Source organism: Puntigrus tetrazona, chromosome 3 (genome assembly GCF_018831695.1).
Source record: "Puntigrus tetrazona isolate hp1 chromosome 3, ASM1883169v1, whole genome shotgun sequence".
Taxonomy (NCBI): Eukaryota; Metazoa; Chordata; class Actinopteri; order Cypriniformes; family Cyprinidae; genus Puntigrus; species Puntigrus tetrazona.
The window spans coordinates 27,039,091-27,064,155 of record NC_056701.1 but is presented as its reverse complement, the minus strand read 5'-3'; the positions used below and the strand labels follow the sequence as shown (position 1 = coordinate 27,064,155).

Sequence of the window (25,065 nt, the reverse complement as noted above, 5' to 3'; positions counted from 1 at the left end):
AGTAGCAATAGCCACCCATGGTGGTTACCCTAGAAGATGAAACAAAATGGAGTCCCATAATGGGGTGCCACTTTAGTGACTAGAGTTGAGTAGATCTTCTGGGGTGCCGCAGTAAGTCCAAGGGCTTTATGTAGGAAACCGGGCTTTACAGAAGCCGTATGTGGCGTGTACATTGAGCTTTTCACCACTCTCAGACATGCACTTATTTTAGGGCGGAGGAACGTCATGTACCTCTGTTTTACTGCCATAAAGTGTCCCTCTCTTGCTCTCGCTCGGTCATAACATGAGCCCTGACTCGATGTCGTGCAGAATTCCAGACCTGCAGTTAGCTGCAATGCTAAAATTGGCACGCTGACCCCTGTGAAATGTATTCTGGGAATATGTTGTCTTTCACTTTGCCTTATGGGGCTAGTCCAGAATGCTACTTTATGAATATCTTGCACTTGTGACAAGAAGCTCCTCTTTCCTGGACATACACCCTTCAGGGACTGCAACGCAATATTGAATCTCAATGGATATTAAAAATAAAAAATGTCTCATAATATCACGGTGTAATCTGGTTAGCGTGAAATTTATGTGGTAGGGAGAGTGACTTATGCAACTGTTTACAAGCTTGCCAAATCTTTTTCACCACCGTACAACTCACATCATGTTACACAAAATTAAACAGTTTTTGCAGATACTCTCCATTATCCTTTCTATATATGATAGGTATAGTGTCCCATATACTTATGAAAGTAACAGACAACCAAAGGCAAGTGTATGATAACAATGTAAATGAGTGTAAATGAATGTAATAAGCTCCTATAGCGTGCCCACATTTTTAAAGTGATGCTACCAGATACCGTCATATCCTGTCAGCAAGACACAGGTCATCTCTGTCTCTACCTGTCTCTCATCTTTAGATAACCTTCCACTTTCCTCGAAAAGCTCCCGATGGGATGACCCGATGAGAGAACGGGAAGGTGCCTGGAATAGGCCACCATCCATCTGAAGATGATATCTGTGTTATGCAATGAGCTCATGTGGGTAGTTCACTCCTCGCTAACCTTCACCCAGCCTGAAGATCAGATTCGCTTTCCAAATGGATGAAATGAATAGTTTTAGTTGAAACTAGAACTCAATGTACAGTGACTGTTTACATCCACAGATGTTTAGACGCTGTTTAAAGCCTGAACTCTGTAAGCTGACCCAAATGACCATTGGATGGCCATTGCATTTATTGTACGAACACCAGCATTATTATAACAATCCTTTATTGCATTTCTAACATTGAAAAATATGACAGGAATGATTCCTTCCCATGTTGTACTTTCACAAATACTGAAAATCAGAATCAGTGTCAAAGACTTTTTTGCTAATATCCCTAAATACATTTGCCCATTCCTCTTCCAGTATCTCTGCATGAGTACTTGAGTGCATGGAAACGAGTCTTGGACTGCACTACAGATTTTATTTTGATTGTGAATAACTTAAAAACTTAAAGATCTACAGCGTAATTATTTTTTACTTTTTGACTTTACACTTCAGTTTGTAATGTTATGCACACAGTAGGTGATTTTTGAGTTTCCTCAACTGTTTTCCATTTGAATATATTTTAAAGTTTAATTTATTCCTGTGACTCAACACCACCAGTCTTCAGGATCCTTTGGAAACGATCATATTATGATTAAAAAAGTTCAAGACGACAGCACCTATTTGAAATAGAAATCTTTTCGACAGTTACAAAGGTTGTCACTTTTGATCAGTTTATCGTGTATAATGAATAATGATGAGCAACAAATTCCTACATTAATACATTTTACTACTTTTAACTATTAGGTGTTAACCTTTAGCCTACCTGTAAACAGCCTAACCATATGCTTGTCTTATATTAGTAATTACTGCTTTTGGAAAGTACTGTACATTTTGAATCAAGTTTCTTGGCTGATCGCTGTGTTTTAAAGCCCATTTATCCCCTGTTGTGAAGTGTAAAGCACTAACATGTGTACATTGCAACACGGCACCTGTTTTGCTGAGCGCTGCTCTGATGTTTTTTTTCTCCTCTGGGTTAAATTAGCTTACCTTGCACTGTGTCCTCTCCACTTCCTGTACACACTCATTGGCTACTAACGGTGTGTGGCTAAAACTCACGCCCCCATTGTGTAAGCAACATAGTGACCGTTCAAACCCCCCCTCATTTTTTTTTAGAATTGGGAACCCAATCCGCACACAAACAATCATACCATCAAAGCTCTGTCAACCCACCCTATGAAGTCAGCCCCACACATGCTCCTGCAACGCTTTGAAACAGCTGCGCGGCTCTACTCAGAACTTCAGGCGGTTGGCAAGCTAGCGTTCTTCATACCTGCTCAATGTCAGCGCACCCCCGCTCACATTTGCACAAAACAAACCGCAGGCGAACAACGAAGAGTCGCATCATTAAATGCGTCACGAACGGCTTTGAAGGAATCGTTGGTTGAAGCTCTCTGAGCCGGACGTCCAGTTGGGGTTTGTTGTGTTTGGAACCAGGGATGTTCTTTAAGTCATAATATCAGAGTGTTAACCCTGCTACAAGAACAGCCCGAATATCCATCATGACATGCAGTCAACTTAGTCAACCATGCATTCTATCACATCACGACTTGTTTGAATGGTCTTTTGTTAAATGCCTGAAACAAGGGCTGTGGTGAACAGAAGCTCTGGATATTCCCCCATTTTACGTTATGATAACGTAATTCATGACCCATGAAGATATTTTGTACATTTCCTAGCATAAATATAACGAAACACATTCTTTTAAATTAGTAATATGCATTGCTTAGGACTTTATTGTGGCTTTCTCAATATTTCGATTTTTTGCACCGTCAGATTTCAGGTGTTCAAATAGTTGTTTCTCTGCCAAGTATTATCCTATCCTCACAAACCATGCATCAACGGAAAGCCTATTTATTCGACTACTTTCTGATAATTTATAAATCTCATATTTAAAAAAAACGTATGATTGGTTTTATGGACCAGGGTCAGGTATTGTGCTTTTGCGAGATATTCAGTGAAAAAGAATAAAGAGTTTGAGAGTTGTTGATATTGTTATGTGACATGGTGTAGTTCTTTAGTCAACATTTAGCGTTTTTCTTCTGAAAGCACTTAGGTTTTAAATTTCATAAAAGTTGTGTTCGTTTCTAAAGGTTACCGTGAACAAAAATAGTACGAATCATTAACTTTTTGTGGTCAGGGAGCGTATTATTGAGTCCAAAAGCCAGTGGAAAAACCATATATATGATTTTTGTTACTACTAAGTCAGATTAGTAGTTCAAATGACGAATGTGCGACCATGTTACCAGAGCTTTGGGAAACCGTCATGGCTAGCTAGTTAATATCTCCAGTGATGCATCGTACTAATGCTTAACCAACCGTTCATAGTGTGCAGTTATTATAAAGTGTCACCAGAAATACTTAAACATTTTGGATGACATAGGGGTGAGTAAACTATCAGGAAATTTTCATTTGAAAGTGAAATTTGCAAGTCACCAGCACATTGACATCCCATTCTAGCGCTGTTTTTTTTCAGCAGGGGGTAAACGGTCAGAGAAGAAGTGACATTTGCTTTCACTCACGGGGCAAGGAGGGTGAGAGGAGCGTGGGTAAGCCACTGTCTTGTGGCCTATTTTTGTTACGCTCGACCATTAAGCTTCACATCTGCCATCTGAGCTAAACTGTGCTCCATTATGAACAGCCCCTGGAGAACCTGCGCTAATTCTACAGACCGACTTTCAGTTCCAGCAGATCATCTGTTCGTACTGCTTTAAATGTTTGGTGTCTTACGTGCTGCGTATTTTGTGTATGATGACGTAGTGTCTTAAACAAGCGATCGGTCCCATTTTATATTAGGTGGCCTCGTCTGCTCCGTACTTGCATCAGAAATTGTGTTCATATTTTATTGCAAAACACCTCTACTGCTATTGAAGGGGGGTACGGGTAAGGTTAGGGACAGATTCGGTGGTACGGGTATGTTTAAGGGTGGGTTAAAGTCAACAGTAATTGCAAATGTAATTATAGAAATTAATAAAAGATGCAAATGAATGCAGGTATGTTTAAAAAACGTAAACATGCATTTACAAAGTGATTGCATTGAATCAAATGATTAGTTTAAATGTAAACGCATCGTAGTTAGGGTTAATACAAAGTGGATGTAGTAGAAATAAGATATAAATGATTTTATGCAACGTTGTGCACATCTATTGCAGATGCATTTCTCATCTTTCAAAGGCAAATGACAAGCGATAAATATATGAGATGCAATTTAGCAAGATTTAGTATCAGTGAATAAATAAGCAGCAACTTTACAATAAGGTGTCATTTGTTCCCATTAGTTAATGTGTTAACTAACAGGAACAAACAATGAATAAAACATTTGTTACAGTATTTATTAATCTTTGTTAATCGTCATAAAAATATCTTCATAACAGTTTGCAAACACAATTTGCAGCATTGCTAATAAATGCTGATTTAGTTCATGTTAACTAAAGCTGTTAAACCAGTGTTAACGATCTTATTGATTTCACCAAATCAGAGCAGTTGCTTTAAAATGATAACAGAAATCCATCTAATAATGTAAATTGATGATTTATATTCAGTTTTCTGTATATAAATAAGAACTAAACACACAGCCGAATAACTAGCTTTTAACTTTTGTGCAAACGAATGGCATCCACCGAGCCTTGCAGGAAAGCACCTAAAGATAAATTCAGCCCTGTCCACGCAACCTAACCAAGCGCAACCAACCCATTTTGTCCCAAATGTGTAAACGCTTCAGAAATTATGTTCTATTTTTTGACGTGCAACGGGAAGCTGAATGGAAAACATGTGCTGGCGACTTAAAGCGGAGCAACCCTACAGTCTATGGAATGGCATCCGTGTGTCTATTCCGTGCAACCAGAGCCAGGTGCGGAAAAGTCTTGTTTTGCTGAGTGCAAAGCTCGGTTTGAGCCTGGAAACTTCTCACAGATAACAGGCCACAGCGGGCACTGCCGGGGCGTTACGATCTGTCAGCTCTCCGGTCTGTTAAAGGCTTTATAGTCTCACGTTCAGCACGCCAGGGGAGGAAACATTACTTTTCTGTAGGATCAAATGTTTAGAATCGCATGAATCGAATCATTATTTTGTCGGGAAGCGCGTGTTTTCTCATATTTTGGTTGCTCAGAACGCTTCATTCAACTCTGAGGTTCACTTTCGGCTCATCAGGATCTTAAATGCAGCTGCTGAAACACAAAAAAATCCATCAAAATGCCCGTCACATGACATGTGGTGAACGCTGGCTTTTGCTAAAGACCGCATGCTAGCGCCGCGTCTCCTGTGTCTTTACAGTGATTAGCCGCTTCTTTTAGACAGCGGATTACTGAACCCTGATATAGATATGGGCTATGCTTTTTTACGCTGCCTGGTTCTGTTCTGCTCTTGCCTCCTCTGTAGTGTTTATGGTCCAAAGATCAACGTGAAAATCCAATTCAATCCCTGTTTTCTGAGGCAGCATCCCATCTGGAATAGAAACGGATTACAGACTGATTGAAAGTGTTCTTTGTGAGCAGAAACTCACACGAGGAACACGTAGACTGAATTTAGCATGTTAACTATTATTATAAGACTCTAATGCACAGCGAGTTTATAATAAAATATCTATATTTCATAAATATCCAGTAAATGACTTAAGGCTGATCTGTTACTGCAATTTGCAATGGCTTTGCAAATACATAAGCATTAGCAAACTTTTTAAAGACGTGTATTTCTTACAAAACTGATCACCTTTAAAATAATATATCAATATGCTACAAGCTGAATGCAATGTTTTCAAATACTTAAGTACATCTTTAAGCAACACTTCATTTTACGGTCTCATACTTTTATAATACGAGTAAATTATGCATAATTACAACCCTGATCCTAAACATATGTGACCAGACTTTATATGTAATTTCCTAATTGCTTCTTGCGTCTTTGAAATATGGTTAAAGTGAACTGCTTGAATGTTCTGAAAGTGTTTATGGTAAAGTTTTTAAGTTTTAAAGTCTGAGCTTAAGCTTTTAAGTTTACTTAAGCCTAATAAAAGATTATTACAATGCAAATGCAAAATGCTACATTTTTAATTTGGCATTGCAACTTTATATTATTCAGTGTGTATCATAGAAAATGAAGCTTCATTTGGGTTTAAGTGTCTGATTTAAAATGATATTTAAATGATTGTCTGCAACGTTCAATATTTGCTTATAAAGCACCAACTTCTACTTGTACAACAACAAACACCAGAACTCGTATTTTGCCCGGTTACAATGCCGTAGTCTTAGCTGTGCTTTACAGCAGTGCACCTAATACCGCGGTACCTGACGGCCTTCTATGGTAAAGCACTGAGCATGTAGCAAATCTAACGTAGTGACAGCAGGACTGACACTGCAGCCAAAGAGGCAGAAAGGTCAAATGCCAAAGCTCTCATAAATGGGCAGCTTTTCAGACCGAGAGCTCAACATAAATTCACCGCACGAAGACGTGGTAAACCAAATCATGAGCGTGCATACGATCATTTACTGAAGCAGATGGTAAACTGAGGCTAATTATTTCAATCATTGGGGAACTAGCAGTCTTCTAATCACTAGCTTTAACCCATTTCGTACGGGGTTAAACATGGGCGCCATAAAACACAAGCTACTGTAGCCACATTTTTATACATTTTCGGTGTTGTTATATATTGGGTGAGTTTAATTAATGCAGTCCTTTCCGCACCTATTCCATTTTGGCTTAATCGATTGCACATTTAATTAACAATGGGGTCATTTTAAAGGGATAGTACACCCAAAATAAAAATGTTACGTTCATCCGAAGGATATCCAAGATGTCTGTGAATTTATTTCTTCAGTAGAACACAAACTAATTTTAGAAAAGGTAAAAAAATCTATAAATACCGAACGTTTCCTGTCTCAACACCTCACAAACCATAGGGTTTAATTTGGTATCGTCTGTGTATGTTTTTTTTTTGACCGACAATAACTTTTTTTGGCTTTAGCTTTGACCGACAACAGCAACGGTTGAGTTCAAAATCTTCGTTTGTGTTCTATTGAAGAAACAAAGTCATTTTTGGGTGAACTATCCCTTCAACATGAAGTGAAGATGAAATCAAAATTGTACTTAACGCATATTCGTGCTCTTATAAGGAAAGATTTAGGCGAGAACCAGGCGGATATATACTTCGTTGAACAGTTCAGTGGAGATGATGAGTCTTTGTCTTTGTCTGAGTATTAAAGCGGGAGCTGAGGGGAACACATGAGGTAAGTAATGCAGGTAAGTATTCAGATAGTAACGACAGCAAAGTCTGAGAGACCGGACAATGAAGAATTCCTTTTTATTTTCTTCTTTTAAATGTTACTGATATCCTGAAAAGTAAAATGGCTGACGGCTAAATCCATCTGGTAGATTTTCAACCAAAAATATAAAAATGCACATATAAAAATGTTTCATATGCATACAGAGAATGAGTGATATGCTCGGCGCTTGAGGTGTAGGAATTCTCGGCTTTGTTTGTTTGTGAAGCGTGTATCACGAACACTATGAAGCCGTGTACGTGCGGGAGTGTGTGGTGTAGGACTCCCTGTGCTATGTTTACCGTGCTTTATTTGCACCGTTGACCCGATCACGTGAGAGGTTGCATCATGCTGGCGCTATCTAAGAGTAATGCGGTGTTTTAAGAAACAATCCCTTCCAGCCAGCCGTGTTCATTTTCTCCTCAACTGTGGGCCCAAGCCGTGTGGCACTGCCTTAAAAGAGAGAGCGCAATATGATAGTCAGGGTAAAAACAGCCACCCCTGACTGGGAAAATTCAATTATCTCCACCTTAATAATATCTCTGTGTCTAGACTACTAGAACAATCCTATACCAGTATATTGCACTTTTTGATACTCTGGTCATTTAAGGAAAGACATAACGGGTCACACTTTAGTTTGGGGAGCAATTCTCACTATTAACTAAGTATTAAATATGACTCCTGCCACAATAAACTCCTAATTTGGTGCTTATTTATAGTTAGTAAAGTAGCTGCTCAGTGGAAGTATTGGGTGGATTATAGTAGTTGCTATGTCTATAATGTTCTCACGCAGTGAAAAATACATCACAGTGCAAAGACCGATATGATCCGATAATCTCCTGATCTTTACTATTCATTATAGCACATAATAAACATGAATGAACCTCAGAAGGGACCTTGCTTTAACTGTGGAAAGACATCAATACACACAATTTATCAACTCTCCTGTTTGGTTTGTTCGCCAGACAGAAGTTTTCTTTCATGCATTCATGTTGATGAAATTTCAAATAAAGCATAATTAAGTATGCACTCATTTGCATTCAGTTCCATAAATCTACTCTATAAAGCCAAGTTTAAAGTTCCTGTTTCATTTTGTCAACATAAATCAGCACATATTGTCAACAGCCAGAAAAAAGTTATATAATAGGTTGAATGTTAAATAAGCAAACTCCTCTGCAAAACCCCTCAGAATATCGACAAGTATAAAACTGAATCAGTGCAAGATTACTATTTTTAAAAATGAAAAGAAACACAGAAAATGACTAGTCAAAAGTGACCGGAACAACACAAGAGAGGTGGATCTCCAATATATACAGTGAATGGTGAGGTATAGAGTGGTAAAATTATTGCAATGTGCATCATATCATATCTTCAAATTCGTCTTCAGAGGTGTTGACATAAAGCCATCCTAATAACTGATATTATTGCGTGCTGGTCGTGTCCTTTTCAGGTCATTATAGTGTTGATAATATGAGCTGAGATGGATTATGTCCTTGCTATTTCTCTTGGCTGGACGACACCTCCTGTGAAATGCTGCAGCCTGAAACCAAGGACTTTGAAATCCGGATGGAAGCAGCTCAGACGCTTCTGGAGGACAGCTGCAGCGGTGCGGGTCAGACCTGAGGATCAGAGGACGGTGAAAACACACAAATGGCTGCTCAGAACACGGACCGGCTATGTGAGAGCAGGCACGTACAACCGGCTGACCTTTTCAAGCCTTTGAAGGTCAAGAAGAAGAAATTTGGATTTAATTAAGGAAAAGAATATGCGATCTCTGTCTTGTCTCTCTAATAGCAGTACATTGTATGACTGGACGTGAGGAGGTGTTACCTGGTCAGTGGGAATCTTATGAAACCATACAATAGCTTTTTTGTTAAAAATCATTCCCTCCACTGTATCAGTAGATAAGTTTCAGATACGTCACGAATTAAAACACATATAATGGAAACACGTCAATTTCGCAAAACGAATTTTTTGCATTTTGCATGACGTATAAAAAAATTCATGTAATGTAATGTATGTACCTCCAAGAAGTGGCCGCTCTCAAGTATGAGTGGCTTTCCGGGGTAAACTATTCTGCAAATGGAACATTAAATCTTAGTTAAATATTGCATTGTATTATTTCACTTTTTTGGATGGATGGAACTTATTATTATAACTTGAAGCGTTACCTAATTTATTGATATTTTTCATTTAACATTTATTTAACCACATTATTACGTAAAGACTTCCTCATATAGCGTGGCTAAAACAGCTTGTCTGGGCGCTGTGACAGAAATAGAATCAATGATCTGACTGAAATCGAAAAGAGCTATTTTTTTGAGCGCCTGCACCATATGACCTACTTGGTTCAATACTGAGGGCGATGGTAAATTTAGCAGGCCTGATTTACAGCCGTGTGACCCAGGACTAGACAGCATCGATTCAGGAACAGCATTATGTTTGAGCATTATGTCTCAATGAAGCGATGTCCGTGCGTGCTTTCTGGTCATGCTTTGTGTTTCTCCATGTGTGTGGAAAACGTCAAGTTTCAGCCTGATATACAGGGGTGAGCTTAAACTGAGAACCGTTTCAATTGATTATAGGCATTTTTTTGTGTTATAGTCAAAATATGATTACACTGTCAATAGCGTAAGCTTGGGCTGCATTTGGAGTCATATGCTTCCAAATATTCAGTCAGTCATTCATGTTGCTGATCTTTCAAATAAAGCAGCAGGAATTTATTTGGATGCTGTCTTGTATTCTCAATGCATGTTGGCATGTTGGCCCCCCCAAAAAATTTATGTTTTCATCCCTGTAGCTTGTTTAGCAACAGTGTTCAAGAACCAGTGAGCAGTGTTCTCTGAGCTGTCTATCTAAAACCTACGATCGGTGTGATTTATAGTACATTGAAATGTCATAGAAAGATCACGTGTCTCTTTCAGGTCTTAGAGCGAAGATCCTCTCGTAAAACGCTCATTCCATTCAGCTGTTGCCCATGTGCTCAACCACGAGCACATGGGTCAAGTTTTTCGAAAGAGACCCAGCAGGCCGGTCAGAGAACGTTCACTGGTGCTGTCATAGATGTTTATGAGGGGGCGGAGCCCAAGCTTGAGTGCGTGTGAAAGTACGGTGGGAGGAGTTACATCACAGTCACTCGATACAAGGGATGACATCCCCAAAATAACCCTACAAAGGGTATATAGGACCCTGCTTTAACCTTCACTCCCAGAAGAGCAGACTGTGCGGCCGTTGCAAATAAAGTTGATGAAACAAGTGGTGTTGAGAGAGACAAGCTAACCAAACCTGACAAGAAAACAAATCCCTGCCCCAATAAGGAACAGATGTTTCTGGAAAAGTGACATAATTTCGGATTTGAAGCGGATTGTAAAAACTGAAGACTGTGTGAACCCAAAGCGAAAGGTTCAAGATCCCCCCCCCCAAAACAGGATTTTACTCTTGCGTGGAGCTTGACTCGAGTTTCAGAGTGTCTTTTGTCCTCCTCTTGAGCCTAGAGCCGAGGGGGGAGGCAAAGCCGTGGCGTCTGCGGGAATGAAGTACAGCTACCAGTACCCGGTGTCACAGTACACGCGCTCCAGCACGCACTACACCTCCACTCATTACACACCGTCACACTACTCCAGCAGCTCGTACTCGCCCGGATACTACAGCTCCTCAAAGTACAGCGCTGCTGCACTCCACACGCCATCGTACCACACTCCACCCGCTTACACACCCGCCTACAAGCCCACATCCACTTACACCCCCATCTACAGCAAGGCGTCCCGGCAGAGCAGCTCAGCCCGGGCAAGCGTACAGCTTACTCCCACTGTAGCCCTCAAACCCGCCCGGGCCGTGCGCTTCACGAACGATGTCGTATTCCAGGATTTGGTCCGGCACAGCGAGCTGGAACAGATTGGGCGGTTTATGAGGGCGAGGAAAGTGCGTCTGGACACCATCTTCCCTTCTGGTGAGTGAACCTCACCTTTCATACGTCTAGTGCAAAAAGATTCGTTCACTTGTTTAATCTATGATCAAACCGTTTCAGAGTATTTCAACGTGTTGACATGAAGTAAACCATTCGTAGGTTAACTTCCTGTAGGGTGTAAACTCTTTGGCTTTATGGCTCGTTTAAAACATCAATCAAACATAGAGTCGAACATCTCAAACTTCTGGTTTAACCAATCATAGGAAGTTGAGGCAGGACCAATGGGGTTCAGCTTCTGCAGTTATGGTGCAGCTAAGTCATGTTGGATAGAGCATAGTAATGATTGCGCAACAACATCACAACAAAGTTACGATCTTACAAGCTGGAAAAACTAACTGAATGCAGTAGATGCAGTAAGTGTAGCAAAATTATTTAAAAAAATAAATTACTTTTTGGGGGTTTTATGCATGTTGCATATACAAGATACCAAAGTATACAATTATGATGAATTTATGATTTTATGTAGTAAATTTTCACGCACTTGACGTCATAATTATGAAATTTCATAAATGCAAACTTTCCAGCAACGGAACATTAGCCACTTTTAGCAGACGCTGTCAATACAAAAATCATGTTACTCCTTTGATATCTTTTCAAAAGCTGAGTATTCTTCTAAAAAATGGTTTTCCCAAAAATTCAATAAAAATATGCAAACATTTTACCTTAACTGGAATACCTGTTTGTCACTAGGGCAGTGACCTTAAAGGGACAAATTAGAGTAATAGTGTGCACCTATAAGGTACTACTACAACTTTCTAGGGGTAAATATGGTACAAAGATGTTCCTTTTTTGACTTATATTTTTATATATTGGCATCAAGGAGTTCTAACATAAAGTGTTCAGTCACATGATGGCTCAGGTGATTGATTAAAAGGTTTTCCAGAAATTATTCCAACTGATGGAACATAAACGGATAGCAGCGTTTACAAAATAATAGACAATTTTGGGGTTATGTTTGGTGTGGCACAGACATTGCACTCTAAACGTTGAAAATTGATAAATGGTTTTTGATTTGTCTTTTTAGGTGTAAACAGTTAAAGCTTATGGCATCTGTTTGAGTCTGAGGTATTGTCTGAAAAGGGTTCATTTCACTGCTATTTGGAAAGAAAAACCGAGCAGCCCGCCCTAACAAAAGCTGTCTTTTGTTCTCAGGAATGGCAGCGCTCCATGAAGCCGTGCTCTCGGGAAACCTGGAGTGTGTGAAGCTCCTGATAAAGTACGGAGCCGACGTTCACCAGAGGGACGAGAACGGCTGGACACCACTGCATATGGCGTGCAGCGACGGTTATCCTGAGATCGCGCGGTGAGAACGAACTCATACATCCGCAATCCTATAAGCAATATCAACAAAAAACTGAAACAGATCTGAAAACAAATTACTATTGCATTTACATTTTTAAAAAAAATGTTGTTTCGACTTGAAATAACTTGTACCTCGCTGACTAAATTGTTTAGTTGAATCAACTTGAAATTTTAAGTTAATTTCAGTGGAAACTGGAATATTTTAGTTGACTAAACAAAATATTTTTAGGTAAACTTTTTTATAGTATACTTAAAAAACAAATGCAAATGGAAAAACCATGAAAGAGTTCCAAATAATTCTGTTAATACTTTTAACCACGGTCTATATAAGTCAAAAACCTCTTGAGGGATCAATGTGCAATCATTCAAACGCATCTCATGAGACACTTCTGAGAGACCTGACTCTCAACTTTCAATAGTTTAGCATGTTAACAGTGTTATATTGGGTAAAGTGCTCGGTTTTCTTTTCATTTAATTTACCTCTATTTTTATTGCAAGCAGCACTGTGTTGGTGAAAAGAGCCATTAATTGTAGTTTAAACTTAAGTGGCCTTTTTGTTAAGTCTGCTTAACTTCACAACTAAAAGGCCACTTAAGTGTACTTGTTGTAATAATATCACATCAAATGTTTTACTTAAAAAAAAAAATACTTGTTTTGATACGTTGACAGTAGAAGTAAAATTGAAAAATTGCAAAAACGTCCAGCATATAAGAGATCCAAATAAGGACTCTAAAATTTTAACGGTAATACATTTTAATTTCAATTGCGGTTAACATCAATTAAGTGTCCGAAAGACATTAAGTTCAGCTGAACTTTAAGGAATAGCTCACCCAAAAATGGGTCAGTCTTAAAGTAACAAAGCGTACTTCTTTTTTTTTTAACGAGTGTATATTATCAGATCGCTAATGTTTGCTAAATTAGTTGTATTGAAATGTCGTTTAGGTACCTTCTCTCTCTGGGTGCCAGTGTGGAAGCAGAGAATGAAAATGGGGAGAAACCAGCAGACCTCATCGACCCGGACTGCGAAGAACTGCTCAAGCTCTTCGAGACCGGCTGCGTTTGAGCGCTGACCCGCGGAAGAGCTAGCGTAAAAAAAACCCCAAGCTTTCAAAAAACATTCAGATCGCTCTCCTGAGCTTCTCATTTTGTGTGGTTCTCTTGAATATTCTTTTTTTTTTATTATTTTGGTTTTTAGCTAGACACAACATTATAATACAGTACAGAGGGACGTATCCGTTTGCTTTTGAAGCCGTTTAAGTATTTCTAAGTGAAACAGTATTAAGTGAGGAAAATCATCCCTCATCCGTTTGGAATAGAGCCTGGATTATGAAGAGCGGGTGTATATGCAGTCAGATGGTTTAAGGAAGGTTTTCCAAAGTCGAAAAGTTTAGGGGGAGCAAGTTATTGAACTTTAATTTAAAAAAAAAAACAACAACAAGAGCAGGAATGCTTACGTTAAACCGTCTTTTTCTTCAGCGCCATACATTCGCACATCTCTCAATGTTTACAGACAGATCTTTTCTGTACGCCATCTGTCTACGATTGTTGTTGTTAATCCTACTTTGTACCGGGGGGGGTCCCTTCGAAGTGCTCTTGTCTTTTACGTGACAAGGGATACAGTTGTGTTCATGAAAAGAGATGCTCGCTGAGAGGTGACGTCTGTCTGCTGGGCAGCAGGAGAGCACAGAACCACCGCCTGCGTCACACACACACACACACACACACACACACTTATGAAGAAACACCGAGGCTCTGTGCGTTACTGTTACGGGTGAGGGCACTCATGACATTTTGAATGTCTCTTGTCAAAGTCTTATCGCTATCTTATTTTTTACAATGTTTTCTTAAATAAAATGTTGCTTTTATATAAATATCGTGTCGCGTTTTGCTTAATAACCGGAATGCATATACAGGACTTGATTTACTCATTCATATTTTTATCTGTGCATGGCAATATTTGATATAGGTCATGATCTATGTGCTCGAAAGATTTTCAGAGGAATCTTCATTTCACCGTTTCCGAGTAGAATTCAACAGCAACAAGAAAAACGGTGGAAACCGTTTTCTGCTATACTCAAGGGCGAATGATGTTTAGTTGTTTGGGTTATGCGCCTGTGAAGTGAGACTTAAATATAAGTAACAAATGTCAGCTATTCATCACCGTTCGTTTTATGTATCCTGATATAAATGCTGCATCCTCATAAAAGTGTATGTCGCAGCAAGTGACCCTGGAGCACAAAAACAGTCTTAAATAGCACAGGTATATTAGTAGCAATAGCCAACAATACATATATGAGTCTAAATGATCGTTTTTTAGGATATTAATTAAAGATTCGGTGAAGTTCAATGAAGATAGTTTGTAAATTAACTACCATATCAAAACTTAAGGTCCTTGCATCCCGAATGAGAAATTTTCGTATAGGCCTGCGTTTCTTTTGTATTCGTCATTCTGTCATATGCTTGCTACTGATGTTAAAAAAGCACTTACCATTAATATTAAATAGTTATATGAATGGATAAGAACTCATTTGGACAGCTTTAAAGGCGATTTTCTCAATATTCAGTTGTTGGGTTTTTTCGCCCTCAGATTCCAGATTTTCAAATAAACTAGTTGTAAATATTTGGTCCTATCAAATTTCAATTATGAAAAAAAAATGTACCCTTTTGAGTTTTGGTCACATATTTTTACAACGATTATTGTTCCTCAAATATAAATCACAAGTGGCGGTTGGTTTGCACATTTAGACTTCTTTACATATGCCACTTCAAAAATGAAAAAATACCAAGTCACGTTTGCGAACAGAAAACTATTTTAACGTCGCGTCGTTAAATTTAGCGTCACCACTATCTGCGCATGCGCCCTTTTCTCGGCTGAACCGGAAGTAATTGGTTGGCATTAGCAACGTTTCGGCCGATCCAGGCCTGAATACAGAGATAGCAGAAGAAACAGAAACAGACAGACAGGTTGGAAACGGTTGATTTGGGTGTTTTCCGCCGTGTGCGCGTTAGTTTGAGCGTTTCGCGATGCGTTCGCTGTGTTTACGCTCAGATTGCTCGCGGAGTCGCCGCCAGTTTCTCACTGTGAACACAATGCTAACGTGCTAGCCGCTAGGAACTCATAAACAATAACAAACGCCGAGTTACTGATTTACCTTCCGTAAATTAAACCCCGTCCTCTCGCTTGTGACTGAAATGTACCAGCATGTGTCCGCGCAGGGCGTCTAATGTATCTGGGCAGCTTTATGTGCAGATGAACGTCTTACAAATATGTTAAAATCATTGATATCAGATCGATGCGGTCGTGTCAAATACGGCCGTAAACTGTGTGCCAATGGTTTCCTCTTCAGTTTTGCTGACCGGGTCTTTTATTCAAACTCAGAGAACTGTCTTTTGTAACGCTTAAATCTTTCCCTTTAGAAAACACACTGAAGAACAGGCAGACGTTCCTGTTGAGCCTCATACTGAGATTGTGAGGCGAGAAACTAACAGAATGACAAGGTAAAAAAAAAAATCATTTGTCTTAATCTTAAGGTGCTACGTCCATCTATCTATCTATGTGTTTGTATTCAAATGTAGCATTGGTCAAAAGTTTGCTTTCCAGAGAAATCATATCCGCTTGACAAGGCTGGATTTGTTCGACCAGAATCGCGGAATGCGAAACAGTAATATTGTCAAATAATATTACCACAGTTTTCTGTTTGAGTAGGTTACATATCGTAAAACATTAAAACCTTCATTTGTGTGACGGTAAAGATGAATTGTATAAAAAGCGTCGGTGTAGTTATTTTAAAACATACAGTAAAACATCAATATCGAGAAATCTGATTACATTTCTCGATATTGATGTTTTACTGTATTCTTCTGAATTCATTGAGCGCATTATATTTCAAAAACATTTATATAATGCTTATAATAATCGCCCCAAGGGTGTTTCTACTAAAACCTCTGCGATAATGATGGTAAACGTGATATTTTTCTATATTACAACATTCGAGAACCCCCAAAAATACAAAAACGTCCATATTCAAAGGTCGCACTGCTATAAAAGCGCCTCCTGCGGAGTTTGTTTTCTCAGTTTGGGGTTTCGGTTTTTGCGTGTACGCTTTGAGCACGTTCTTGGACTCCTTTTTAGCACCTAAATAATATAATAAAAATGATTTTGCTGTCACGGTTAAATGTCTTCCGTTGTCTCTCCCAGCTCCTCTACCCCTAGAATGCACACGTACAAGAGGACCTCCAGCCCTCGATCGCCGACGAATACGGGAGAGCTTTTCACGCCGGCGCACGAAGAAAATGTGCGCTTCATCCACGACAGTAAGACACGAGACGCTCCTTTTAAGCTTTGATAAAGAGCGCTTTCCATACGCCGTAAACGCCATTGACGAACATCTAGAAAGAGCGCGGAGATGCCGTTTTTCTTACAGCTGCGCTTTGCTTTTAAATGTTTAATCGGCCCGAAAACTGAGACATCGTTGTGACGCTTTTTGTTTTTCTTTCCAGCTTGGCTTTGTGTGTTGAGAGACGTTAAATCCCCACAAAATAGTGAACGTAATGATCGCGGACCACAGGAGTATGTGGAGAAAAACCCAAATCCCAACCTACATTGTAAGTTTACTTGTCTGCCCATTCGTGTGGACGAAGTTCACGCCACGTGGTTTTTTTAATAGGTTTGCTTTGTTTTTTCAGCTTTTATACCAGTGGACCTGAGCGACCTCAAGAAGCGGAACACACAAGACTCCAAGAAGTCTTAAAGCGTTCCCTCTCTTTCCGATCCGGCAGTTGTTTTTTTTTTGTCCTCCCTTTTACATTTGGGACCTTTTTACTCTATCAGTCTTCTGTCGGCCGACAAACATCCGCGAGCTGAGGGATTTGGCCGCCGTAGTCAAGAAAGCTTCTCTTTTCTCTGCCTCTTGGACCTGTGGTCTGGACTTACAGGCTGACATCTATTTATGCGTTACGTTTTTCCGAGAGCCGTTTGAGCGGCCATTCCCTATTTTTCATGTTCATCCGGGCTCTCTGATCTCTCTCTCTTTTTTTACTGCTTAAGTTTGGGTTTAAATTCCTCTCCGTGCTCGTTTTTTTTGGAAGATCAGCATCGGAAAGGCGAAGAACGGTGATGCTTAAACTGTTAGACTCCACACAGACTTTCCCCCGAGATGGGACGCGGTCCTGGAATATACTCCTTGGAATATACCGACCGTTCGGTTAGTTTGTTAGATCGATTGATTCGTAGATGAGTTTAGCGAGTTTCGTCAGATAGGACGGGTGAGTTTGGCTCGGCGAATATTTTTAGTAAACGTACCTCCATTTTTAACTATGAATTGATACCTTCGAAAAACTTCAAGTAGGCTTTTCCGTATCTTTCGTCCCCAGCCTTTAAAAGAAAATTAAAATAAAGATTACTTTTATGTTATCTCAGCTTCTCTGCATTGTATGTCTGTTGACTCTGAGGTCATCTGCTTTTTTTTTTTTTTTTTGTATGTATATGTGTCCTCCTAAAATCTGACGACATGAATGTTTAGCAAATAAATGTGTTTAAGTTAAAATGCATCCTTTCAGGAAATGCTTGGAAAATCCTCATGGCACGTCTTGAAATCGCAGCCCTGTCTGCGGCTAATAGCTATTAGCTGACGGCTAGCTGTTTTTATTTTTATTAATGGGCGTCTTGGGATGAATGGTATGATACTGGACGTCTGAAATGAAACGACGTTTTAATTTCACTTATGGTAGCCCTTGAAAATAACAGTTCTGTCATCATTTCCAAACCTGTGTGCATTTCTTTGTTCTGCCGGAGACGAAGGAAGATATTTTGAAAACGGGCCTGTTTTGGTCACCATTGACTTCGATAAAAAACAACAACAACACTAATGCTTGGTAGTCAATAGTGACTATTTCTTTAATGTGTGGTAATTGTTATATTTTGATTATAATCCGTGCAAAAGTGAGAAAAAGCTGAACGTTACATTTCAGAGAAGAGTTCAGGTGAGTGATCGTATCGTGTCTTGATCCCGTTCTCAGACGCTCCGTGGTCTTCGAGAGATCATGTCATTTTTATAATCGCAAAAGCCATTATTAAACATTACAAGCTACTAATGCATGGCTATAGTGTTCTCAAATACTATGCATTCACGGTAAGTGTCTATTTATTGCAGATATGATACAAAATGAGTTTCAGATTTAAACCTTGAATCAACTATCAAAACGTTAAAGGAAACGTTAAAATGAATGCTGGTTATTAATCAGGAGAAATGTTTCTATATATATATATATATATATATATATATATATATATATATATATATATATATATATATATATATATATATACACACACTGATCCATTTTTCAACTGCTGTCTGAGTAAACCAGATGTGCTTTCCCAGAAAATGTGATTTTGTGACATTTTTTTTCCTCTATTCACTACTTCATCCCTTTAGAAAATGTAATACTCTGCACTTATAAATTACTGAATATTTTAAATGTGTTCAAACTATAACTTTCGCTATTTAGTTGTATTTATTTCATTGCATTAACCTTTTAATAATAGTCATTACTAATACTAATTTGCATGGATCTCACTGCATCAAACACAATGCAATTAAATTCATTTAAAAACACCACTTTAGCATTTGTCCTAAATAAAGGATTTGTTTTATATTCTATTTTTTTATAATAAAAACATTTGTTTCACTACATTTCCGATTTCTTTGTACCGAACCTTCTTAAGTAAAAGTACCTTTAATATGTAAGAACACTTTCTTTTATTCATATGAAACTTTTAATTACTTTTACTTGATTAAACGTAAAAAAGTGCCAGATTTCTATCATTTAAGTTATGAAATAAATTATATTTCGTATGAATCGTAGTAGAAAAAGAACAATGTTATGCTTAGGAATGCTCTGAAGTAAACGTTTTCTAAAGAAAAACACTAATAAAGACAACAACAACAAAAGATTATTAGTAAATCTCATGATTAGTATTATTACGTTTGCGAGATTGGAAAGGTCAAAAAACTAAACCCAGAGGCTATAACATTTTATAACGACGAGTAATATGTTTAAAGAAAAATGTAGAGCGGAATTTAAACCGGAAGTGCTCTTCTCGCCGATGTACGTCACGAGCGGTCCCGCTATAAAAGCGGCGCAAGCTGGAACTCGTCGTTTCCTCTTTTGTGAGTGAGCGGTAGCGCACGGGCAGTGTAGTGCATCACTCGAGCGGGGTTTGTTTTTAGTTAACGGCAGTGTTTAGCGTTAACAAAGGCCAAACGATGGCAGACAAGATGGATATGTCCTTAGACGACATCATCAAGCAAAACCGGCAGCGCGGCGGTGGCGGGCGCGGCGGCGGCGGCGGGAGAGGAGGCCGCGGGGGCCGAGGAGCCGCAGGAGGAGGCCGTGGTGCTGGCGCCGGGGGACGCCTCGGTAACACAGGCGGAGGCTTTGGAGGCCGCGGCGGCGGATCCGGCCCCATGAGGACCCGCCAGAACCTGAGCCGCGGAAGAAGCAGACCCACGCCGTACAGCAGGGTAGGAGAAAGCGGAGAAAATCACGGGCGCATCCACACGCCTGGGTGAAGCCCCGTTTTTATCTTTCTAGGCTGCCAGCAAACATGGCGGCCAGCTGGCCCCTGGAGCTTCTCTGGGAGTGTAGCTCGTTAGATATATATTGTGCATAATGTGTTCTCTCCCTAAGCCCTTTGTCTTGCCACCCGTGTGAGCTTCAAGCATCGCGCGTCGTGAAGCGGCGCGTCCGGAGCGGAGCGGCTTGTGGATCTCCTATCCTGCGGCCGTCGACGCCATTTTGGAGGCGGCTGATCCCTTTCATTCAGCCTGAGCTTTCTTTGTTTTCGACGACGTCCAGCTCACATCCTCGCACGGTCTGCGTCCTTGTGATTTTTATGAAGAGTCTGCCCCTTTTTTGTGCGCGCGCTGAAGCCCGGCTTTAAGAAGGCCCTTCGTTCCTCGCTGGAGTTCGGCTTTTGTTTGGGAGGGGTTTCGTGGTCTCGAAATATCCTTGAAGGCAGAAATGTAGATGTAGTGTTGGAGCCGCACGGGATAAATGGACTTTGGCCATCTCTGTCCAGCGATTTATGGAGAATCCTCCCGCTAATTATTTCTAGTTTGAGCTTTAGTGAGGCCAGTATTTATGTAAGCACGTCAAAATGGCGTGGGCTCAAAATGGACGCTCCAAAGCGGCTTCAGATGGCGAGCATGGACACTTTTGATGGCCTCGTTTGTTTTGGACTTTGCTGTGCTCCTCCTCACCGGAGACCAGTGGAACATCCCTATCCACCTCGTGGAGGCCTGCTGGGATTCATTTGGAGTGAACGGCAAGAGACTCTTGGGTTTCTGGTAGCTAGTTAGCTTGCTACCAAAGAGGGTGGGCGGTTTCTAAGGGAATATGGTGGTGTTTACTACAACAATAGGCTACACTGAGTTCATTCTTGTAACTGGTTACTTTTGGCTGTGTAATGCATGTGTACTCTTTTTGAATTAACCCGCTGGCTTTTTTAGCTTATTCTTGGCAGTTAAAACCAATAGATTCCTTTTTTAAGGGGTGACCCTTTTCAAATGTACTGTTTTAGTATATTAACAATTTACACGTCTATAAACTGGAGTTGTTAAACCATGGTGCCAATGTATCTAAAATTTAAAAAAGTAAGGTTGTGAGTTTGATGGTTGCTTTGTTTTAGACATTTCAGACCATTAATCTTTTAATTTAAGCTTTTTTCACTGTTTTTAACGAATTAAGACATTTGTGTAGGATGTGACCGAGTTTTGTACCATTCAGATGAATTGTTAGAAAAAAAATCTACCTGTAATCTTCTCTAATGGTCAACCACCAGAGGGATAAGCTGGCCTCCACTGAGGTCTAGTGAACTGCGCAAAGTAATGTTACGACAATATAATTGACCCGGCTCTGTACGCGAGCTGCCAGCTGTGTCCTGCATTGGTTTACTTGTTTGTAGTGATGGGGTGGGCAGGGATTGCTGGAACTCGCAGTGAGCGCACGGGCTGCCCCTGGCCTTGTTGAAGCGGAGCCCCCTGCTTGCCCCAACACCCAGCCGAGTGGACTGTCAGTGACAGACTGGGGACCCGAAGTCAGCAGGTGCGTTCTCTCTCATCTGTTGCAGCCCAAGCAGCTCCCAGACAAGTGGCAGCACGACCTGTTTGACAACGGCTACAGCGCGAGCGCTGGCGGTGGAGGAGGCGGCGGCGGAGCAGGCGTGGAGACCGGAGGAAAGCTCCTCGTGTCCAATCTCGACTTCGGCGTCTCTGATGCAGACATTCAGGTTGGTGTCACTAAGTTCAGTCTCGAACGGGTTGGTTTACAACAACTCTCTACGAACCTGTAAGATCTCTCTGAACACGCACACAAAGGCTCTAATGCTCAGACAATGTGAACGAAACGACAAAGCAAGGTGGTGACGACATTGAGGGAGGAATGTTGAGACTATTTCACTCAAACGGCTCTCTACCAGGAAGGAGCAACTCGAGCGAAATAAAACTAAACAAGCTGCTTTATTTAGAGGACAGGACAAGATAAGTAAAAGCAAATGGCAAACAAGGGTTTCAAACGCGTTCGTCGTACAAGTCATCACTAGCTACATATCTTTTCCAAGATATTATATGGAGGTCATGACCTAGAACGAGTGCTGTAACAGCTGAAACTGAAGGGTCAAATGAGCATAATGTCAAGACACGACTCCGACAGGGAAAGTTTTAGTTTTGGGAACCAACAAGATGTTTGCAAACAAAGTGCTTTTCGATTGTTCTTTCCAGGATAATGTTGATATGAGTGCTACGATGTGCGCCGAGCAAAATTGAGCCACTGATTCTCACTTAGTCATTTAACCAGCGACTTGTGAAGGAGGACAGATTTAAGTCCCCCTTAACAACAAAAGAGCAATGATATAACATTGATCTGTTAGCTCAACGCTTACTCTTTAGGAGTAGAGTTTAAGAGTGCTGGCGTTAGAGGGTCACTCGTTTCACATGCCTTGTTTCTTGGTCTGGGAGTATGTCTATGGGAGGGTCAAAGAGCTCTGACCATCTTTATTACTAGAACAAAGTGGGGAAAAATGCTTGACAAACCAGTTGTCTTGTGTTCAGAAGATAAGTGAAGGTCTTGTGGATTTGTAACATGATTTTAATGAACCGTGATTAGGGTGAAGAATGGCAAAAATGAGTTTTTGGATTAACTTGCTAGCATTCTGTAGCTAAGGTATGGTTTTTTTGCTGCAGGAACTCTTCGCAGAATTTGGCACTTTGAAGAAAGCAGCAGTACATTACGACCGGTCCGGACGCAGCCTCGGCACTGCCGACGTTCACTTCGAGAGGAAAGCAGACGCCCTGAAAGCCATGAAGCAGTACAACGGCGTTCCCCTCGACGGTATGCGCGCGTCCTTGCAAGGTTTTTCTTCGTCTCTTTAAGACGCCGTCAAATTACGAGAAACTTCCAAACGGGCCTGAAGGTCGCGAAGCTTGTTGTATTGGACTGACCGCCGTTCAAACTCTTTCAGGTCGCCCAATGAACATTCAGCTAGTTACGTCACAGATCGACGCACAGAGGCGGACTCCGATGCAGGGGTAAGCATGAACGGTGTTTTTGTCTCTCTCTCGCTCGCCAATATTACGTTTGGCTTGACTGAACGGTTTTCCTCTCAGACTAAATCGCGGAGGTGGTGGCGGCATGAACAGAAACAGAATCGGCGGCTTTGGCGCACAGAAAGGTCGCGGGGGACGTGGCGGCGGGGGAGGAGCCAGAGGTCGGGGGCGAGGCGGTCGAGGAGGAGGCGGAGGAAGCAAACAGCAGCTTTCTGCTGAAGAGCTGGACGCCCAGCTAGATGCCTATAACGCCAGGGTGCGTAAACGCGCTCACGAATGAGTTTAAGTATCTTTATGAAAGCCTGTGGTAACGTTTTCCTGTGTTTTTGTTTTGAACAGATGGATACCAGCTAAACGTGGAGTCCAGCTGCCATTCCTCACTGTCCTCACACGGGAGAGTGCTCATCATTGTAATAGCTTTGAACATGCCGGATGTTTTACACACGCGTCTTCAGAAGTGATTTAAATTTGTGTATCGGTCTCTTTCTCCTTTTAAAATGCTCGTGTTTTTTACCTACTTTGTTTTATTTTCGGTTTCCCTTTTTTTTGAGAAAAACCTGGTTGGACTGTAGGATCTAAGGGATGGGCTTATCTTAACCATCCTTGCGTAGATCATTTGAAATAATAAAAACCTGCAGTATTTAGTAACCAAATGAAGTCTCCTCTTCCTCATTGTGTGCTCTGCCTCTTACTACACTGGCCCGAGTTGGCCCTTCTCCAATCTTAATGTAGTATGAGTGCACTACTCGTCTCAGCCGCTAGGTGTCTGCAACCGTTTTGCTTTTATTTAAAGTTAGGGGTGACTTGCTTCTAACTCCAGACCAAATGGGTGTTAAAATGTTTTGGTCTTTGTTTGAAATGGTTGCGGCTTTCAGGCATTTTGTGTGACGAGCTTTCTGAAGTGCTTTGCCTTCATAAATTGTTCAAGAAGTTGCAAACGCAGAGCTTCTTCCTCACACTAAGGCTTAATGCTCCTTTTTTTTGTGCGAAAAACGTTCCCAAATGTATTTAAAAAAAAAAAATTAAGCCCAGCTCGGGCGACGAGTAACTGCATTAATTTCCGTAAAACTAGTGCACTTAGTAGTTGCTTTTATATGGCGATACACGTTATTGTAATACATTTATTTAAAAAAGTAACTACCCAGCAGAGTTTATAATTGTAAGCGGAGCAGTTATAGCAGTTTTTTTTTTTTTAACTCCCTTTCCCGACGCCATGTTCTTCATGAAACGTCAGCCAATCGCGAAGCTCAAAATGCTTGACGCTTGACTCTGATTGGCTAAAAAGGGCGGGTGCTGCTGTCCTGAAAGCTTTATCACAGCGACGTGACGCTGCTCGTTGCTCTAAAATAACCTTCATCGAGCAGGCGTCTGCCGCGACTAACATGTAGCGTACAGGTAACCTAGACAGAATAACATGGATAACACAATTTAGGAAGGATACGGGAAATAGGTTGCATGTTGTTATATTTATCTCCACGAATTCATAGCCGCGTCGACCCGTTTGGACGGTAAGAAAAATTAAAATATACACTTTTCGATGTACAGTGACTGATACTGGCGTCGAAGAAGTGAAAATTAATCTGCATTGTTAATAATTTTGGTCTTTTATGTAAAAAATTCGTTAGAATTTATAATGGGGGTGTATCATAAAATAAAAGTGAGCACACTGGGCAGTTATCGGCAGCCTTTTATTCAATGCTTTTGGAAACCATTTATCAGTGTAACAGCTCTAGATTTTCTCCTACAACACCTGATGAGTTTAGAGAAGAGCTGACCAGAGACCATTCCTTCATCCAGAATCACTCCTGACCCTTCAGATCCCCAGCTTCTCCTCTTCATCTCACTCACTTTCTACAAGGTT

General features: G+C 40.6%; 3 protein-coding genes across 4 annotated transcripts; all 3 read left to right on the top strand.

The window, feature by feature from the left end:
• Positions 1–10,527: 10,527 nt before the first annotated feature.
• On the top strand, positions 10,528–14,468 carry ppp1r27a (protein phosphatase 1, regulatory subunit 27a). Its single transcript, XM_043225659.1, has 3 exons — positions 10,528–11,277; positions 12,448–12,598; positions 13,540–14,468. Exons 1-3 carry the CDS (start codon positions 10,860–10,862, stop codon positions 13,658–13,660), a joined length of 690 nt encoding a protein of 229 aa, XP_043081594.1. The 5' UTR covers positions 10,528–10,859; the 3' UTR covers positions 13,661–14,468.
• Positions 14,469–15,452: 984 nt separating this feature from the next.
• Positions 15,453–18,010, top strand: mcrip1 (MAPK regulated corepressor interacting protein 1). 2 transcript variants are annotated; one of them, XM_043234460.1, is made up of 5 exons: positions 15,453–15,561; positions 16,015–16,095; positions 16,796–16,911; positions 17,098–17,202; positions 17,284–18,010. In XM_043234460.1, the coding sequence occupies exons 2-5, from the start codon at positions 16,088–16,090 to the stop codon at positions 17,346–17,348; spliced, it is 294 nt and encodes a 97-aa protein (XP_043090395.1). In that variant the 5' UTR covers positions 15,453–15,561; positions 16,015–16,087; the 3' UTR covers positions 17,349–18,010. The 2 variants fall into 2 exon arrangements, with proteins under 2 accessions (XP_043090395.1, XP_043090399.1); XM_043234464.1 differs by lacking the exon at positions 15,453–15,561 and having other exon boundaries at positions 15,568–16,095.
• A 1,742-nt stretch (positions 18,011–19,752) lies between these two features.
• Positions 19,753–23,857, top strand: alyref (Aly/REF export factor). The gene is made up of 6 exons (XM_043234450.1): positions 19,753–20,123; positions 21,731–21,889; positions 22,842–22,989; positions 23,120–23,186; positions 23,265–23,460; positions 23,544–23,857. The coding sequence occupies exons 1-6, from the start codon at positions 19,866–19,868 to the stop codon at positions 23,556–23,558; spliced, it is 843 nt and encodes a 280-aa protein (XP_043090385.1). The 5' UTR covers positions 19,753–19,865; the 3' UTR covers positions 23,559–23,857.
• Positions 23,858–25,065: the final 1,208 nt, after the last annotated feature.

Excerpts from the sequence above, each read along its gene's own strand:
- ppp1r27a (XM_043225659.1), top strand. The coding sequence starts at position 10,860 with ATGAAGTACAGCTACCAGTACCCGGTGTCACAGTACACGCGCTCCAGC. Across the intron at positions 11,278-12,447 it reads GGACACCATCTTCCCTTCTG|GAATGGCAGCGCTCCATGAA; the intron begins GTGAGTGAACCT and ends TTTTGTTCTCAG. Across the intron at positions 12,599-13,539 it reads GGTTATCCTGAGATCGCGCG|GTACCTTCTCTCTCTGGGTG; the intron begins GTGAGAACGAAC and ends AATGTCGTTTAG.
- mcrip1 (XM_043234460.1), top strand. Across the intron at positions 16,912-17,097 it reads TGTGCGCTTCATCCACGACA|CTTGGCTTTGTGTGTTGAGA; the intron begins GTAAGACACGAG and ends TTTTCTTTCCAG. Across the intron at positions 17,203-17,283 it reads CCCAAATCCCAACCTACATT|CTTTTATACCAGTGGACCTG; the intron begins GTAAGTTTACTT and ends TTGTTTTTTCAG.
- alyref (XM_043234450.1), top strand. The coding sequence starts at position 19,866 with ATGGCAGACAAGATGGATATGTCCTTAGACGACATCATCAAGCAAAAC. Across the intron at positions 20,124-21,730 it reads GACCCACGCCGTACAGCAGG|CCCAAGCAGCTCCCAGACAA; the intron begins GTAGGAGAAAGC and ends CATCTGTTGCAG. Across the intron at positions 22,990-23,119 it reads CAACGGCGTTCCCCTCGACG|GTCGCCCAATGAACATTCAG; the intron begins GTATGCGCGCGT and ends AAACTCTTTCAG.